The sequence below is a fragment of the Protopterus annectens genome, chromosome 1.part0 (genome assembly GCF_019279795.1).
Source record: "Protopterus annectens isolate FY-2018-M chromosome 1.part0, PAN1.0, whole genome shotgun sequence".
Taxonomy (NCBI): Eukaryota; Metazoa; Chordata; order Ceratodontiformes; family Protopteridae; genus Protopterus; species Protopterus annectens.
In genome coordinates, this window is record NC_056725.1 from 1,888,673,427 (window position 1) to 1,888,689,115 (window position 15,689).

A 15,689-nucleotide genomic window follows, 5' to 3' on the forward strand; every position below is an offset into this window, starting at 1 on the left:
TAAAAGTTGTCTATTTCATGTTGAGATATAGTGAAATAGATTTTGTGAATATGACGTTCAGCTATATTGCTACCTTTTCAAAATTTATCTGACTTAGTGAAAAGTTTGCTAAGAAAGGTTCTTGACTTACTCTGTCATCCTCAAAACTATGGAAATATGCTTCATATTTTGACAAATAATGCCACATTTTGCTAGTCTATTAAACATTTAGGAAAATGAACCACTGTCATGTTTTCCCAGGGAAACTGAAGTGGGAAGCAGCACTGGGAATTCAATCTTCTTTGTCTGAGTGGAAAATATTCTTTGATCAATATATCAATTTCTCATAGATCTATCTCTAATGCTTTAACCCAGCTAACAATAATGTAAGGAGTTCATTATTCCCCATTTTGTTTATTGCAAATGTTTTTTTTACCAAATACACCATGTTGACATTGTAGGTATCATAATGTTGATTTATTTCATTGTTGGTTGACTTGCTCTCAGATGGTTTTATACATACAGAATGTTCTCATAAGGTACTAAGAAGGCATATTGATTTATGAGTAACAAATGTTTCTTTTTGATAAGTTAGACATTGTAGCCAATGAAGGTTATGCTAAAGTGGTGTTAGCAACAATGATAACTACATGCAAAATATTAAATAATTAAAAGGCATCTACAATGACTCATTTTTTTCTCAGTTTGAATGGTGAATGCTGTATTATACTTTTTATATCCCAGCAGGCAATGTTTGTTATTATTAGTATTTCTTTTATGCGATACTACTGATGTGTGTATTTTCTTTCTTTTTTTATTCTCCTCAAAATTTTCTTTTCTTTAGTTAATTCTGTCTGTTTTATAATGGATTTTTATTAGTAACTTTTTGTGAAACTGGAAAATGTTGTTTGCAATAAATAAAATATAGAATAGAATAAAAAGATGATTATTTTGAAAACATTGCTCCAAAGTATTGCTAACAACTGAAGTTATGAATCTGTTTTTAACCTTGGTGAAAATCTCCTTATGACTTGCTAACATTTCAACATTTTAACACCAGTTTTGCAGAATACCATCTATGATATTTTACCTTATGAAAATCTGCTCCATCCTTAAATTGCCCACCTGACAAATATATGTCCATTGCTTATTGGCCGGCATCACCCCTCCTATCCAGCCTCCTGAATTCATGTTCTATACTAATTGTACAATGTCAGCTAGCTCCCAACCCCCAAATTCATATTCATTGTTTGTTGCCCAATGTGACCTTCTCAACTATAAGTGCTTGTTCATTGTACAAACATTAAAGGGTGTTACAAAGGTTAGTGATTGTGCCTTACAAGTCTGTATACAGTGTGTGTGTGTGTGTGTGTGTGTGTGTGTGTGTGTGTGTGTGTGAGTGTGTGTGTGTGTGCGTGCATGTGTGTGTGTGTGTATGTGTGTGTGTGTGTGTGTGTGTGTGTGTGTGTGTGTGTGTGTGTGTGTGTGTGTGTGTATATATATATATATATATATATATATATATATTATACTGAGGACGTTTTGAGCGTGTGTTTGTGTTGGGCAGGTTGCCTAATAAACTTCTAATAACTTTGGCTATTTGAATTATTTCGAGTGCTGGAATATACATTTTTTGGCGTTTATATATATATATATATATATATATATATATATATATATATATATATATATATATATATATATATATATATATATATATATATATACAGTGTATGTGTGTGTGTATATATATATATATATATATATATATATATATATATATATATATATATATATATATATATATATGGGTCTATATGAGTACATCGACATGTCATAACATCGACATCCACTATGTCGACACGAAATCACCGACAAACCATATTACCGAAACTGCAAATAACCGACAGTCACTTGTTCGACAACTGCAAATTAAACATTCGAAAAGAGTGTACTATATAGTACACTTGCATGGTAGTGTCCATTTGTCGAATTATGCTAACATAAAACACATAATACAAAGAGAGCCTCAACACGACAGGAAATAAATACTGTAAATTGCAGAACGTACTACTATCATTTGAAAGTGCCTTGCGATACCATATTTCAACGTACTACTTCTATTTGAAAGTGCCTTGCGATACCATATTTCTTCGGTGCAGAGCACATATCACTCTGAGTAACGCGACTATTTAACTTGTAGAATTACTTCCGATATGCTAACTACCTGCACGTATTTATTCACTGTTTATTACTTTAACATAGTTTTATTTTGTGCTCATGCACTTTGCTGTCTGTCAAACAAGTGACTGTCGGCTATTTAAAGCGACAGAAAGCAAAGTGCATGACCACAAAATAAAACTATGTTAAAGTAATAAACAGTGAATAAACACGTGCAGGTAGTTAGCATATAGGAAGTAATTCTACAAGTTAAATAGTCGCGTTACTCAGAGCTATATGTGCTCTGCACCGAAGAAATATGGTATCGCAAGGCACTTTCAAATAGAAGTAGTACGTTCTGCAATTTGTAGTATTTATTTCCTGTCATGTTGAGGCTCTCTTTGTATTATGTGTTTTATGTTAGCGTAATTCGACAGATGGACACTACCATGCAAGTGTACTATATAGTACACTCTTTTCGAATGTTTAATTTGCAGTTGTCAAACAAGTGACTGTCGGCTATTTGCAGTTTTGGTAATATGGTTTGTCGGTGATTTCATGTCGACATAGTGCATGTCGATGTTATGACATGTCGATGTACTCATATAGACCCATATATATATATATATATATATATATATATATATATATATATATATATATATATATATATATATATATATATATATATATGTCTAAGGGTCTGTTCATTGCAAGTTACTGCCTTTGTACTTTTCTGTTTCTTCTCCTGCCTTTACTAAGGCTTTCTTCTATCATATTTCCTCCCAACTCACAAAGTGCTGCTGTTTGCCTGGTTACACTAAATTATACATGCATACAGTCTTTACTTTTGTCCTTACCCTCGCCATTTTGTTTAACATTTAAAAACGATGTATAAGATCAGAACACTTTCCCGGTTATTGAAATATTTAACTACACCAAGCTTTGTGATAAAGTCAAACATGTTAAAGTTGTAGCTCACAGAGATTTCATCTTACTATTCTGTTTACAAACATTTTATTGTCAAGAAGAAAAAGAGTGAAAGACAAAGAACATGTATTTGCGGTGTTAATAAATGTTTATTTGTTAGCTGATACATAGGTTTAAGTCCTAAGTTTTTATTAAAGTCATACACAGAAATATTACTTCATTGCAGGAGAGTAATCATGCACAGCTAATGCACAGAAACAAACAGTTCAGAACTATGTTAATTCTAACATAAGGCCATAATGTCGTACTGTTATGGGGCCCCAAAATGAAATATGCATACTATAGTGTTGCCTATGAGTAGATGAATAGCAATACCCCAAGGCTCAATTTCCTGAAAGCATTGTTGTCTGTTTTTGCAGGGAGCAAGCCCCATGCACTTCCCTAATGTGGGGGCATATTCCCCAATCCTAACTTAAATAATCATTTCCATGGTTGCACTGCAGGGGGAAGGGGCAAACACCTGGAAAGGGTACTTGGTGCAGGCACGATTCCCAACAATGCTTTTCAGTGGAATTGCCAGGATTGTTAGGGAATCAAGTTTGGGCAGTTGAGGCTCAGGGAATTTTCATTCATTGAGCAGTAGTATAGCATGTAAGAGAATTAGAGTTCATATTTGAATGCCGTACCAGATAATTTCAGACAAGCCTGCAGTATATTTTAAACCATGGCTTTTGTGCTATTGGACTGACTTTACATTTAATCTGATGAGATGTCTTGATATTAATTTGTACTACTATAATAAGGAGCTAGTGTAGGACTTCATGTTACCATGCCTTTGTTTCAATGTATAGTTATGTTCATTTTTCTGTATTGGCTATATTCCATTTTCATGTTACTCAGTTTGATTTATGCGTACAATACTTTCCCTGTTTTCTTTCCTTTTCTTTCTCTGTTTGGTTTCTGTTGTTTTGCTTTTGGAGTAAAACCATGCATCTATCCCACCAAAATAGGAAATAAAACTGGAACACTTGGTTTACTGTTTGATAATGAAACTCATGCAGCCCATATGTACACCCAAGTAATACCACTCATTTAATTTTAATAGAATGACATGTCTTTTGTGTGCTGTTTCCTATTCTACAAAGTACATGACAACAGCTGACATTAACTGATGCTTGTTATATTTTGGTTTGTGCTTGAAGGTCAACTTTGGAAGGATGGAACAAAAACAAACAGAGAAGTGAAAAGAAAAATGCAGTTTAAATTTGTTAAGGACAGTTTTCTTCCTCTTACTTATCAGACACTGTCAGACAGAACACCAGCTAATGTTTGTGATCAGGCAAACTGATACCGGGAGAGTGAGCTGCAAGTATTACTGCATGTAGGCATGCGGGATGGGGGGGGGGGTGTAAACTTTTGCTGCATATGCATATTAGAAAATGGTATCTTTAGAGTTTTGTTTTTTTCCTGTAGCTTAATTGAAATAATCCAGGTTTCAAATATGAAGCAGAGTGATGAACATATCTGCTAGAGCAGCTGAATACTTTTAAGATGGAAAAGAAGTGAGTCAAACCTATAACATAACTGTGACTGATGAGTCAATGCATGTGGTTATTAGGGTTACCACCTGTCCCACTTTGCGAGGGACAGTCCCTCTTTGGGCAGTTGTGTTCTGACAAAAAATTAAAAAAATGGCAAATGTCCTGAGATTTTAGGACAAAATTATTTCCTATATTTTATGTAATAGTTGCATAAAACAGTTATTCTGTATCGAAAATACCTAAATGTTATAAGAAACAGAATAAGCAACTAGAATGGTACAAGAATAAGCTTTTATTTAGATAAAAAAGTTAAGTTCTAACCTTTGTACTGAACATGGGTATGTGTCGGCCTGTAAAATCTGATGTTTTGTGCCAAAAATGTCCCACTTTGGCAATTTGAAAAGGTGGCAACCCTAGTGGTTATAGTAAAGAGATGTGTACTGGTTTACTATGTATGTATATCCTGTCCTGAGTTTCACTATGCACACATTATGGCCCTTTTGTCTTTTGTAATAAAATATAATGATTTTACTTTCATGCCATCCATTAGCAAGTGTTGCATTCCAATCTCCTTCTGAAGAGTTGGTTCACAAAAATGAAACACTGTTGGATTTTCTTTAAAATTATTAGCATTTTTTTAGTTAAAAGAATTTTTTACAGAACTGTTAAGTGTTATAATCTAGTGGATGCAAAGCCTTTTCCTTTGAAGTCTGTAAGTTAAACGTGTAGTAAACTGTTATAACAATGTGTGTCTACCTTTTTTCATAACTAAACTGATTGTCCCTCCCTTTTTTATTTTATAGGTAATACTCTAACTCTATTTTGTCTTACAGAGGCATATCAGACTTGTGCATGAGAATAAAAATAATTCACAAAGTCATCTAAATAACATTTTTCTCTGTATTAATAAAATGAATGTATTTTGTTTCTTTAGGTTTTCCCAAGGTGCGTTAACCTGATATATCTGTTTACAGATCACTTGTCTCATTCCTTCCCGTTTCATTTTAGGTAACACCAGATGAGTTTATGAACTACTATGCAGGAGTCAGTGCATCAATAGACACTGATGTGTACTTTATCGTCATGATGAAAAATGCTTGGAAACTTTAACCAAAGACTGATAACAAAGACGTATGATTTAGGAGTGATTTTAACCTTACGTGTTATGTGATTTCAGGCTTATCATAACAGCATGCAGACAGTCATTGCTGATGTGATTAGATTTTTCACTGCAGTGGTTCAAACTCTTATTTTTATCTACCACTGACTAACAAAAACAGAATGATAAATGATTCTGAGAATTCAGTCAGTATGACTGATATATGCTTAGTCAGTATATTATTATTTTAAAAAGTGACATTCAAAACAGAAAACATCTGAAACAAATGCAGAGTAAACACAAACTTTGTTGTGGTACAGCTTTTTAATTTTCATAATAATCATATAGGAATCTAAATTAAGTATTTTTTTTTTGCCAAAGTAGCAAAGGCACAGCTGAGGAGTAACTAACATACTGTATTTTACTATAATGTAGTAATTACAGTAGTTAATTTTGAAATATGTATATAAGTAGATAACATTAAAAAGAAGCATGAACATTTACATCTACATGTTCCTTGTTATTTGAGTTTCATATACTTAATTAAAGTTCAGGTATTCATTTCTGAAATACAATATATTTAATAGAACACACATTTACACTTTGAATAAATTGAAACCTGCAGTGAAAATACATTGAAAGAATCATAAAAGTTATCTGAAATGATTTTACTGATTTCTAAGCCAATCATTTCTATTTTGTTGTTGCAGTGATAACTAATATTGTTATTCTCTCTAACATTTAAATAGCTTGATTTACTTATCTTAAAGGAATCTTACCAGCTTTTATAACAATATTTAGATAACATGCCTTAATTTGTTAAAGTGTGTAAATTTGGTAAAGACAACTTTTTCTGTCAGTAAAATAAATTAAGTTTGCATCCATTTATAATAACCAATATATTATAGTAAAATAATGTAATTTGGTGGAAACACTCTGGCTGCGATTAATAGCCTGAGTAAGGCTTGTACCTCAGAGTGGAAGTACACTGCAGTTTAAAGTACACATGATTCTTCAGTCAGAAAGACTGCATAGCTAAGCAACTTGCTATGCTCACATGTGAATATTAGAGAATTTTTAAAAGGTCACAAGCCAAGGAAGATAAACTGTAGTGTAAAGGAACATCCAAATTCTGGCCAGTTTAAATTTCATGAGACTGGAAGGCAGAAGATAGATGAGTTTGCTTGAGCAGGCATAGTAATAACTTACAACACAGTGTAAGCACCGTGTAAAAATCTGCTATCTGGTGTTCCGTTACCTGAGCACTTACTGTTTTCATGAATGGAGAAGAAAGAAAAGTATAGGACAGTAGAAAATGGGGGAACATAGCAAACAAGATTTCAGGTAGTTGGGAAGAAGCAGGATACATTCTTTCTTGTGGAGATAAATAACTTGTAGAAGGGATGATAGGAAAGGTTATAAGTAAACAGGGGGAGGAAAGGAGATGATTGTTGAGCAGTGGGGATGCAGAAAGAAAGACAAATCAATACAGAAAAACAGGGGTGGATGTGTACACTCAGAGAAGGGGAGACATGGGCTGGACAGGGAAAAACAGAGAGAAGTTTACAATGCACAAGGGATGGGTTGTGGCCAAATAAAGGGGGGTACACCTATCTGAGGAAATCATGTGGTACAGGTAGCACACTGGCTTTTAAGTAGTCCAGGGGGATGTCAGTATAACCCATCATATTGTTAATACAGTTCAGGCTAGTTGGTTGTAGGGGCCACACTCACCTCTTGAAGCCTGGTTGCAGGAGCCCACCAGTTAAGCACATCTGAAGTGTGTTTCATGAGGGGCATGTCGATGGCTATCCAGTAGGCCACTTTCTGTACCTCCTTCTGCACTGATGGATGGGCTGCAGGAGGAGGATGAGCCAGACTACCTGTCTGAGAGAGGATAGAACAGCCTACACTGCTGTGGCAGTGCCATCCCTCTCACATATATCCACAAGCAAGTCAGGGGCTGGTTATGACTCATGTTCCTGCAGATCCTTGGCATCTTCATGATGTGCAGCAGGGAGACAAAATGGGAAAGCTGTCATAAGTGAAGCTGTAGTATAAATGGTACAGGTACTATAGTAATCACCAGTAGATAATACACTGATTCCACTGTGCCGAACATATCAGCTACATCATGCAGTAACTAGCAGTGTGAAACAGTGTCCTGACATATAAAAAAGCAAAAGGCACAGCACAGATACAGTCTCAGACAGTAGCCCACCTCATATGTCCTGTTATCTGTTAAAAGAAATTACCTTTTTTAGTTATACTGCTTTGAATGACTTAAAAAAAGTTTACCATTGTAGTTTGGTATACCGTATCAGTGCCAAATACTTACTGTACCATTCAGGGCATCCCTACATAATATCTGCTTAGCATAGCCTGAGATCATCATCTCAGCTTGTCTGCACTGCTCACTGGTCATCAGGATGCTAGTAAGCTTGGTAAGAACTCAGTCAGGTTGTACCTGTCAGCCATCATCCAAAATGGATCTACCTAGGGTCCCACCGGCTGCTTCCTGAGCTGGCTGTGTAGGAGAAAGAATATGATCATGCTGTACTTAGCAACCCAGGCAGATACTGTTTGTGGTGCATTAACACTGACAGCCATTGCCAAAAATGTCAAGTAAAACAAAAAGATGGCCTGTGGTTTATACTGGAAATGTGAATTCTGAATCACAAGCAGCACAGTATAGCGGGATTGCAAAGCAGGACATGCATTCACATGCTGACAGAATGCACAAGCCCAGTGGGCAGGGAAATGTATCTGTGCATCATGTCATGTGTATGTTTCACTGAAATGGAATGATTCATGGCCATACCTGGAACTCAGACTCATTGGATACATACCATACAATGTGTTCTAAACATTGCATACAAACTACTCTGTATTTGCAACTTAAGCAGATGTGCCACCTTTTAAACGCCAAATTACATAGCAGAAAAAGGGAGCATTAGCAGCAATACCAATACATCAATTTAAAGCAAGTTTCTAACAGCAGAGTAGCATACTTTAAAGGCATTACAGCCATGTGAGAGGTACACAGTGAGCTACAGTAATGCGGTAAGATGTATTTCTCGGGGGTGTTGTACATGTAAGCCCTTACTTTGAAACAGTATCAAGGCACATAGACTAATCTGTAGTACACTTACCTACCACTTGTACCAACATGTAGTCCATATACAATATATGTAGTTGTGAATCTGCACTGTGGCTGTGAGAAGGCTGCTTACTATCAGGGTTGCATATCCTATCACTATTCTGCATGTCCTAAACAGGCATGCTGTGTGCACATGTTGTGGTAAAACCTGTATTGGGCCATCCCATGTATAACCTCAACTTCATGGCCCATTAGCCCACTGTCACTTGTAAGCCACCAATTGGCTCCTTCCCATACTGTTTGTGAAGCTCACCCTTCCTTTATATATCCCTGTGGGCTTCTTTAAGGCAGGCACTCGAGATGTAAACATGAACACATCTGCTCCTACCACTGGTCTGGCATATCACTGGAGTACTTCACTGTCCATAACATGGTATATATATATATATTACTGGCACCTATTGTGCTTCTATTTCTGTCCAAACCTGTAACACTGAGTATACCTATGGCAACCTTCTGTCTGTAACTGGCAACCTGTTGTCCCAGTCAGTCACTGGTGTACAGCTGTATCACTTTTTTATATTACTATCTTCGTGTACTGTAGCATGGGTGAATGGCAGAGGTTGAAGAGAATGACATCTTGCTGTAGGCACACAGGAACTATAGGTAGTGTCTTTTGAGGAGAAGGGGTGCTCAGCAGCTGCTACAGGACTATTTCTGAGAGACATTGCCCAGCATAGCATTGCTGTTGGTGGGTGGAATCACACATCACAATGATGTCAGAAGTGTGTCATTGCCATGATGAGGTGGACCTACAAGAAAAAAATGCACCCTAGTGGTAAAAAGATCATCTGTTGGCAGGAGGACACCTCCTAACTGCAAGTCTAACTGATGAAGAGGGGTTCCTAGTGTTTTTGCTCGGAGAAGATCAAGCCTAGAAGAGTGGACACAGGTTCCAGGTGTGGCCAACCCTTATATTTCTTAGAGGAAAATGATCCATGCTGTTGTCCGTATTGATTGCATATGCAGCAACAGTGACAACAGCAGCAGCAGCTGTAGCAGTAGTACACATAAAGATATAAGCAGGCCACATATATCAAAGCATATGTTTCCCATAAATATATCAGGTGTACAGTCATGTAGGAATATCAGCAAAGGTATGTGCATGTCCTATACCTGCATATTCTGTACCACTATTTCTGTGCACAACATGGGGTCGCATGTGTATCATATGTATTCAGATTCTCCCTATTCTATATTGTATAGACTACAGGCTAGAGGCACAGTAGGCTAATCTAATAGGGAGGCGGAAGCCAAATACACTCTGGCTAGGCTTATAAATGCCCTAGGGCAGATAGCCTAGTATCTATACCTATGAACCTATGAACCTATATACTCATATTCCAGACCACTGCTGTGGTGACACCTGTACAGGCTGGGGCAGGAAAACAGGCTAATGACAGCACATGTGCAGGGTCTAATGATGATGCCAAGACACAAAGTAAGTCACAGTCAAATGATACAGCCATTATTAATCTCTCTCATGGGTGGTCCTCCATCCTTTTGTTCAGGGTACAGCTATGGTATCACTCACAACTGAGCACTACAGGCTACACATGAACACTCACTGTCACCACTGGGGATCTGTTCAGTGGCTGAGAGAACCAACAGTGCTACCCCTGTGACAGCAGCAGAGGCATGATGTGCATTGAATGTGGGAATACCCAAGAGTTCATGGCATTGTCACATAGCACAGCTGGTCCTGATGCATGAGTGGTGCCAGGTTCAATCAGCAAATGTGCACATTTTATCTTTTGGGTACAGTCTGCTTCTATCCATGCCAACATGGAGACAATTGCTGTGGTAAATGTCTTCACTGAGGATCTCACCCAAAACAGCCAGTGCCTACTGAGGCCATGGAGTGCACGGGCAATGTCATGTTAGGTCCCATGAGGTATGGCAGCATATGCAGTAATATCCATCTCCACGCAGGGAACAGTAACTATCATTACCACTAGCTTGTCCAGCAGTGTTGTCCATCATCAGTGGTGTGTACTGACATTAGGTGGTTGCACTGGCTAGTAATTACAAGGTAGATAGTCTGTTCCTACAGGTTTGAGAATATCCCAGTACTCTACCCCATCACATTTACTGGAGATGGTGAACACATAAATAGCAGACTTCATACAAGTAATGTCACATTGCGGCATCTCTGTCATGGGTGCTTCTAGTCCTGCCATGTCAAGTGAGCACAGTAACCCTAGACCCCAGTAATGGAACCCCATCCCAGTCATGGGGTCCCTTGACACCTCTTTCTGGTCACCGGAGGACATTGTCTATGGGACAGAGTACCCCCTTGGCACAAAACCACTGTTTCCACCTCTAGTTATATGCTGTACATCTAGGTTGTGATATCAGCCATGAGTCATTATATTCTTAGGCAACTATGCGAATGGTGACTATAATCTCGAGCAGATGTTAGTTAAAATTGTCCTCCAGCATGGCACTCCTCAGAAAACAAAATTGAAGAGCAAAAGTTCCTCTGGAGAAAAGGAGCCTTTGTACTATAGTAATACATACTTGCTACTTAACAGAGAGGCACACATACACAAAATTAAATTGCTATGGCTAAATAAATGCTGATAATGAATGAATGCCAGAAGTACCTTGCTGGTATTGTGCTTCAGGCCCATCAGCATTACAGCTCACACCACACTAACAGCTTGCTACTGGGACAGTCACCCACTTGTGTTCCCCCTAGGTATGGCACGGTGTATGTGAAGATGCCTGAAGAACTGCCTGGCACAGCCTTTAACTAATACTGCAAACTTCTTGTTTGTCCTACAGCCTTGTGTGCCTGTCATGGACTAGATGTTACTGTATCATCTACACTGGCATATACTATGCCCAGTGTTGTCTGAAGGTATGAACCCTCTCTAGTGTTGCCGGACAAGGTTGGTGTGCTGGCTATAGCAGGGGCTGCTGAAGTTGGTCTCATGGTTTCTGGGATGGATGGCTGGTCTGCATACTTCCTAGTAATCTTAATGCATACAGCATGCTACAGACATCTTACAGACCATGGCAGAGGCATACTGCAGTGCCCACAAGATGTATACACTATCCATGTAGCAGAATTATGGGCTTAAGTAAGTCAAATGCATGCTCTATAATGTTTTTGGTTTGGGCATGGGTGGTGTCACACTACAGTTCAACCACGCCATGCTGGATTCCATACTTGCATCTCCGTGCAGGATACCATTGGTTATCAGACATCACTTCAGACACAGTGAGAGCATAATGTGGTGGTGATGGAATTTTTATATATGGCTTTTGTGCCTATAAATGTCTTATTAGTGCAATGTCTGCTCTTACCAACTATGTGACCCTGGGGAATTTCACTCTACAGGAAGTGGCACTATAGATGGCTTGTATGCCAGATGTGGGAAACATGGCCATTTTCAGGACGCTGAGTAGGCACATTGATTATCAACTACTCTGTTGTTCATACTGCTTGGCTTTTGATAGAATGGTGTCATTTGTGTGCAGTCTACAAAACCCATATTTCAGTGGTCAGGTGATATCTAAGAAGCAACACATGGTGGTAAATGTTTCCCCTGGTGTGTTGTGGAAACAAATATGCATATCTGCATGCAGAAGTAGCATGTTAAGTAGCATAATTAATATTCTGCAGGATGATATGCCTACTGTGTGGCCTGTTTATCTTTGGAATATCCCTATTGCTAGTGTACTTAGTGTGTCATATGTTTTGCTGTCCACTGACATACTAAGTCCAACCATTCCTCCTGATCCTGTTCTTGGGCAATACATGTCAGTCAATGACCATATGATATCTCTGTCAACTAAAATATGGTCTGACAGATACTGAGTGATTAGCTAGAGGTAGTTGACACACTGCCTGTACCATTTTTGTTCACAACTCCTGCAGCCACATAGTACAGTCATGTGAGAGACAGCAGTGCTTATAGACAATAAGTACTGCTGTGCAACCACTTCTGTTAATTCTTGCAGCATCTTTGCTTGTTGCAGCTCCACAGATTCCCACTTACTTTTTACTCTCATAATGATGGGAGAACTTGTTGCTCAGTTATCTGAAGCATCTCAGACAATCCTTGCATAAATGGTAAGTACAGAGTGGCAAAATCTGATTTTAACAAGATGTACCATCATGCAAACATCATCTGCAAGGAATGCTTCTTCTCCTGTAAGAGGCAAAACTGGTGCCATGACTGCTGCATTATTCAGTGGCTGTAGAGTACTTCTGTTAAACCATTGTTCAAGGAGCTGGATCATACAGGCGGGGTCTAATATCACAGTGTCCTGGAGATATGGGTCATAAAGAAAACACTGAAGTCTAAGCCAGAACTTTATTCCATTCCCCCATGCCTTACAGCTGCAGTGGGCTAATGACTGCATAGGCCATAGGCCAATAACACTGCAGCATAAAGTTCTGAAGCAGTCTACTGCCTATGGGTGCAATAATATATTTAGCATGCTCAGTGATGCATACGCAGCACATTATTTTCACTGTGAAGTGAGACACAAAGACCTACACATTAGTATCAAAAGAGGTCAGTTTTCATGCCTTATTCCTTATATTTGTCTGCAGATAAACATGCATCAAAATAATGATTGTGTTTCTAGCACAGTGATTGGTCCAGTACATGCAGAGGCACTTCCGAATTATCTGGCAGTGCACTGACATTGGTAGTGAGTTATGGCAGCAACATGGACAGCCTGTAAATTACTTAACTGTCCACTGCAAAAATCTATGTATGTGGCATACCCTTGCAGATCTATATCTTTGTACACAGCAGATTTATATCTTTGTACACACACACACACACACATATATATATATATATATATATATATATATATATGGTTTCACTTTACAATCCCGAAATACTGAAATATCGAAATTCAGTATCTCGAGATTGTAAAGCCGAAAACTAAAAAACCCAAAACCACAAAAGCACGAAATTCAGAATTGCGACTGCCCACATACACACTCCACACACAAACAAGCACACATACACCTTCCTCCCTATACTACACACCAACAAAACACACACAAACACAGCAAAACAAACACACTCCCGGACCCTACATATAAGTAGCGCCCCCAACACCCTCGCTGCTTATATATATATATATATATATATATATATATATATATATATATATATATATATGTATATATATACTAACTCCAAGGTTGCACTAAAAAAAAACACACAAAAACCACCTCTACACATTCTACACTCCCCTTGCACAAACACACATCACATACGTACAAATACTACCACTCTTAACACTTACACACTCACACTCTTGCCTACCTACCCTAAACCACACCTCAAAACTGCAAACACACTCACACACACTAAAATCCCTACCCAAAACCCCTAGTAAAACATCACTTACCTTAATCTCCAGCTACCCCCACATACCACACTGCACATCATGAACACAGGAATCCCACATCATGTACATGCCTCCACAACCATGGATTTGACATTTCCGCATTCGGGATTCTGCACTTTCGTGCAAGTGCAGTTTCGACACTTTGGTCTTGAGCTACTGAAATTTGATATTTCAGTAGTTCGAGATTCTGAAGTGAAACCATATACATACAAACACACACACACACACACACACACACACACACACACACACACACACACACACACACACACACACACACACATTCTACACTCCCCTTGCACAAACACACATCACATACGTGCAAATACTACCACTCTTAACACTTACACACTCACACTCTTGCCTACCTACCCTAAACCACACCTCAAAACTGCAAACACACTCACACACACTAAAATCCCTACCCAAAACCCCTAGTAAAACATCACTTACCTTAATCTCCAGCTACCTCCACATACCACACTGCACATCATGAACACAGGAATCCCACATCATGTACATGCCTCCACAACCATGGATTCGACATTTCCGCATTTGGGATTCTGCACTTTCGCGCAAGTGCAGTTTCGACACTTTGGTCTTGAGCTACTGAAATTTGATATTTCAGTAGTTCGAGATTCTGAAGTGAAACCATATACATACAAACACACACACACACACACACACATATATATATATATATATATATATATATATATATATAAAGAGAGAGAGAGACAAGTTGCAAACACATCAGTTTTGTATGAGCACTATAATATTAGTAGAGACCCCTTTGTTGCAAAGTACTGTACAGTGTGATATATTGTACAGCACACTAACATTGCTGGAAGCTGTATTAGTGCATAGATCATGGCTATTTGTTTGGAAAGCAGCCCACTGTTACTCAGAGTAGTGTGTTTTGTAATATGAGTTTTATCTTCTTCTTTCGGCTTTTCCTGGTTAGGGGTCGCCACAGCGGATCACCAGTCCGCTCATGATTGGCAGTAGAGTTTTACAGTGTTGAGTTTCCAGCCTGGCAATATTCTTTGCCATTTCTATGTTATGCACAGGCCCAGGCTGATATTTATAATGGAGTGGATGTGCATCAGGGTTCAGACCTGTGTCCACTACTGTTCATACTGGTGATGGCCTACATTAGTAAACAGGTCATTTATGCAGACTCTATGGCATTACAGGCAGACTTTGAGCAATAACTTCAGCAAAGGTTAGGGGAAAGGAATGCAAAACTGAAGGCACATGGGATAAAACTGAGTACAGATAAGACAGTTGTAACAGCAGTAAATAGGGGAAATCAGATGAAGCTGAGAATTGTGATAGAAGCAAAAGCAGATTGACAGCTTCAGGTGTTTGGTATGGGTGGTTGAGAAGAAAGGAAGTCTGAATGATGAGGTTAAAGCTAGAAACAGAGGGCTGC

At 38.3% G+C, this 15,689-nt stretch overlaps 2 protein-coding genes across 3 annotated transcripts in view; one reads left to right on the forward strand and one right to left on the reverse strand.

Annotated features, from left to right (window-relative positions):
* The window catches only part of CAPSL (calcyphosine like), a 607,395-nt gene that overhangs the window by 521,745 nt on the left and 69,961 nt on the right, over positions 1-15,689 (forward strand). Inside the window, exon 5 of one of the 2 annotated variants that reach the window (XM_044069974.1) lies at positions 5,619-5,741. The exons of the other annotated variant lie outside the window; for it this stretch is intronic. Coding sequence (XP_043925909.1) covers positions 5,619-5,720 — 102 coding nt within the window. The 3' untranslated portion in view covers positions 5,721-5,741. The remainder of the gene's footprint in view (positions 1-5,618; positions 5,742-15,689) is intronic. 2 annotated transcript variants of the gene reach the window in all.
* IL7R (interleukin 7 receptor) overlaps positions 1-15,689 on the reverse strand; it is a 776,271-nt gene that overhangs the window by 221,753 nt on the left and 538,829 nt on the right. The window lies entirely within an intron of this gene.